Below are 4,604 nucleotides of genomic sequence, written 5' to 3' on the forward strand. Positions count from 1 at the left end.
CACCGAGTAGCCGGCGGTGGGGTACCGCCTGCAACTGGGGGAGGGGGAGGTGATGGAGGAGGGGGAGGAGGTGATGATGGAGGAGGTGGAGGAGGTGGAGATGATGGAGGAGGAGGAGGTGGTGGAGGTGGTGATGGAGGAGGTGATGGAGATGGAAGAGTTGGTGGTGGTGGTGTTGGGTTGGTGTTGGTGTTGGTGTTGGTGGTGGTGGGTACCATCGCCTTTGGGGGGCTGCTCCCCCCCCCTCCCCCCGCTCCCCCCCCTCCCCCTCCCCCCTGCAGCAGCTCGGCCAGGGCTGTGATGTAGATCTGGGCCATCTGTAAGGTCTCGTACTTGCTGAGCTTCTTGTCGTTGTTGAAGGACGGGATGACGTTCCGCAGTTGGTCGAAGGCGTGGTTCAGGCCGTGCATCCGCCGCCGCTCCCGGGCGTTGGCCGCCAACCTCCGCTGCTTCTGCACTCCGTTCACCTGCCGACTGGGGGGCGCCCGCTGCCGGCAGCCCAGCTCCCCCCGGGCCCCCCGGGCCCCCCAGCCCCAGGGCCCCCAGGGACCCCACCCCCAGCCCCAGGGCCCCCAGGGACCCCACCCCCAGGGCCCCCAGGGACCCCACCCCCAGCCCCAAGCCCTTCAGCCGACACAGCTCCCGCACCTTCATGGGGCTTCTCCCACCAACTCCAACTCCTCCATCACCTCCTCCCATCATCATCATCATCTCCTCTTCCTCCTCCTCCTCTTCTTCCTCCTCTTCCTCCTCCTCCTCCTCCTCCAAGTCGCCGTCGGCTCCCAACAGCGTCTCGTCCGACGATCCGGGCGACAGGTACTCGGCGTGTGCCGGGCAGGTGCCGGGGGGGTACACCGGGGCCAACCAGGCTCGGGGGTCGGTGTCCAGCAGGGACAAGCCCCCCCCCGGCCCCGCCCCCCCCACACCCCCCACACCCCCCGCCCCGTAGCCCAGGTGAGCCGACAGCCCGGACTGTTGGTGCTGCAGACACCGCTCGGCCGCCAGTTCCTTCATCTCGGACCATTCGTGGTCATTGGCGCACCCGGAGAGGGGGTGTGGGGTGGGGTGGGGTGTGGGGGTGGGGTGGGGGGGTGGGGGTGTGTGGGGGAAGGGGGGGAAGTGGGGGGAGAGAGGGGATGGGGATGGGGAAGAAGGTGGGTGAAAGGAGGAAGGTGAAAGGAAAGGAGAGGGAGAAGGGGTAAAACAAGATAAAAGAGAGAGAGGGAGGGAGGGAGGGGGTAAATAAAGAGGGAGAGAGGGGGTAAATAAAGAGGGAGAGGGGGGTAAATAAAGAGAGGGTAAATAGAGAGAGAGAGGGTAAATAGAGAGAGAGAGAGGGAGAGGGGGTAAATAAAGAGAGAGGACGAAATGAAGTCGTAACGACCAGAAAAAAAATAATAAGAATAATAAAAGTTTGATGCGGGGGGGGAAAGGGGGGAAGGAGAGAGAGAGGGAGAGAGAGAGTGTGTGTGTGTGGGAGAGAGGGAAAGGGTAGAAAAAAAGGGGTCAACACCAAAAAAAGGGGGAGAGAGAGAAAGTGGGAGCGAGAGAGGGAGAGAGAGGAGAGAGTAGAGAGGAGAGGACCACAAATGAAGTCGCTGCAACAACAACGACAAGAAAAATGATAAAATAAAAGTTTGATGGGGAGGAGGAGGAGGAGGACGGGGGGGGGGAGGAGAGCGAGAGAGTGGGGAGGGCAGAGGGAGGGAGGGAGGGTGGAGGTGGTCGGGGTGGGGGGGGGGTGGGGGGGTAAACTCTGCAGTCCGGATGCTCTTGTTGCTGACGATGCTCTGAAGTGGCACAAACACACGAAGTTGTCGCAGGTTGTTGCAAAAGAGTTTTGCTTTTCTCTCTCTCTCTCTCTCTCTCTCTCTATCTCTATCTCTCCCCCTCCCTCCCTCCCTCCCTCCCACCTCTCTATCCCTCTCCCCCTCCCTCCCTCCCCTCTCTATCTCTCCCCCTCCCCCCCCCCCCCCCCCCCACCCTATATCCCTCTCTCTATATCCCTCTCTCTATCCCTCTCTCTAATCTATCTCTAACTCTTTCTCTCTCTCTCTATATATATATACATCAATATTCCTCTCTACGTCTATCCCTCTCTCTCTCTCTCTCTATCCCTCTCTCTATAACTATATATACATATCACCTTCTCTCTCTCTATCCCTCTATCTCTACCCCCCCCACCCCCCCCCTCTCTCTCTCTCTAAATATATATATATATCCCTCTCTCTCTCTGTCTATAAATATATATATATCCCCTTCTCTCTCTTTATTCCCCCTCTCTCTCTCTCTCTATATATATATAATATATATATATATATCCTTCTCTCTCTTTATCCCTCTCTCTATGCCCTCCCTCCCTCCCTTTTATCTCACTCACTCACTCACTCACTCACTCGGGGTTTTTTTTTGGAGCAGAGTTTTGTTTGGAAACTTTCGGTGCAGTCCGGATGCTCCTCTCTTTCCCTTCGCTTCTCTTCTGCTCCGGTGTCGCCGCCGAAGTCGGGGGCAGATTGGGGCAAAAAGGGGCTCTTCTTCTCCTTCTTCTTCCTTTATTTTCTCTCTCTCTCTCTCTCTCTCACACTCTCTCTCTCTCTCTCTGTCTGTCTGTCACCTTCGGCACGCGTGTCTGTTTGCACAACAACACACACACAGACAGTGGTTCTCGTGACGATGCTGAATAATAACACGATTGTAGGCAAAAGGTCTGAAAAGGGTTCGGTTTAAACTCGTGCATTCAAACCCTGTCTCCCCTCTCACCCACTTCAAGCCCTACTTGAGTTTCCTGCTTTTGTACAGCGATCACTCTTTTGATCTCTGGCCGGCGCGCCCTGTTTGAGCGATTCCCCCACCACGTGAATCAGTGAAGTCATCTGGTCTGACTTTTACAAGGAGTTTATCAGAGCTTTTCTTTTTATTTACCTTAGGTTGCGCTGATTACGAACGTGTGGTGGGGGCGGTGGTGGTGGTGGTGGGGGGGGGGGGGGGGAATAAAAAAAGGAACTTTACAGTATGTCCCTTAAAGCGCTTTGAGACACCTCAAGGACCGTGACAAGGAGCGATATTAAACGCAAGGATTATTATTATTATTATTATTATCCTAGTTAACAGCAGATTCTATGGGAATAATATACATTGTACCACAGTGACATTGACTGGCGTTGGGGGGAAGAGGAGGGGGGGGTGGGGGTGGAGGGGGGGATGTATATTGGGAAAATGCCAAGGGGACGGGGGAGGGGTGGGGGAATTGAACCCAAATAAGATAAAAGCAATTAAACGGGCATTGTCTTGGCTCTGTAAGTCATACAGAGACTTAAGCGTATGCACTTGAGTTTATTATACTCGTTGAACACGGGTGGTCTTGTTTACACGACGTGTTGGAAGTGAAATCGTAACCTTTTAGCGTTCTCTTTGTGCCCTTCCTGACAAGAGGCGGTTTGCTCACGAAATACCCAGTCACGCCATTCCGCAGTAAATCCTGCGAGGTGAGGATGTGAAGCTGAGACGTCGCGACGACGTGACCGGGCCACGCGAGGGTTATTATTAATTCTTATTAAAAAAAACCAACGCTCGTGATAAAGCTGCGTCCGCGAGCAGTTACTCTCCGTGTACGGGTGAGGTTGTGCAGCGTGGTTGGAGACTCGGGGCGGAAGCTCACAGCACAACCAGCTCCAAATATAAATCCATTCCATTCCAACAACCTTACCTCTGGAATTCCCACTTGTAGGTGGGATGCATGGAATTCCCAGCACACGGCGATGGGTTTCCCCACCTGTCGGGCTCCTGGCTGACCGCAAATAAAATCACTGTGAAAGCAGGAGAGGGAAAGGGAATGGCACCGACGCTAGTTAAAAAGGGGACAGGGAGGCAAGACCAGAAATAATACAACGCGAATAGGTAGGGTGGGCGGTGGGGGTGGGGAGTGGGGGGGGGGGGGATTATTTAGGCTGAGTATAGACGAGCAAGAAATTTAAACACAGTTTCACTGCAACACTTTAAAGTGGGAATTAAGTCGGGAGTCAAGGGCGGTGCCTGTGACTGTGGCACTGGGGTCTTTTGGTCTCCCCTGAGCGCTCACTGTTTGCTGTTGATTTTTTTGTGTCACTGGGCCATCCTGTGCAAACACCAGGTTGAACATTGTAACTGGGGATTATTGAAGTGTCCTCCGCACAATGCTGGTCTGTGTCCCATTCGCCACGCTCGGCTGGCTCCTGCGAGTGTGTGCAGAGAAAATGTGACACGATGTTGGCTTGGACATTATTCAGTCTGGATACCGGTTAACTCAGCGCTGTCTCCATGGCAATCTCACATCAAGACTCCTTCCCTGCAAAAATCCCAAATCAAGAGACAAGACGTGCGTATGTGTGTGTGCGTGTGGAGGGGTGGGGGGGGGGGTGGGGGGGGGGAGAAATTCAGAAATAACAATAGGCACACAGCAAGAATAAACTTTGTGCATGGTGTGCAGTTTCAACTCGAACAAAACCAATATCATTCATATATTCGAGGACGCGATAAGGCGCTCTATCAGATGCAAGGATTGCATTCGTTCACCGTGTTTCGGTATTCTGATCTGTTTGTTTTATTTGTGATACTTACTGTTTAGT

General features: G+C 54.0%; 1 protein-coding gene across 1 annotated transcript; it reads right to left on the reverse strand.

Annotated features, from left to right (window-relative positions):
- Positions 1 to 275: 275 nt before the first annotated feature.
- On the reverse strand, positions 276 to 1,014 carry LOC121849584 (protein atonal homolog 1-like; the record flags this gene model as incomplete). The annotated part of the gene is made up of 3 exons (XM_042337672.1): positions 936 to 1,014; positions 603 to 893; positions 276 to 499 (listed from the first exon to the last, which is right to left on the reverse strand). Coding segments are annotated over exons 1-3 (594 nt in total), but the record flags the coding sequence as incomplete, so codon positions are not given.
- Positions 1,015 to 4,604: the final 3,590 nt, after the last annotated feature.

This window comes from Callorhinchus milii, unplaced genomic scaffold, assembly GCF_018977255.1.
Source record: "Callorhinchus milii isolate IMCB2004 unplaced genomic scaffold, IMCB_Cmil_1.0 Scaffold1, whole genome shotgun sequence".
NCBI lineage: Eukaryota > Metazoa > Chordata > Chondrichthyes > Chimaeriformes > Callorhinchidae > Callorhinchus > Callorhinchus milii.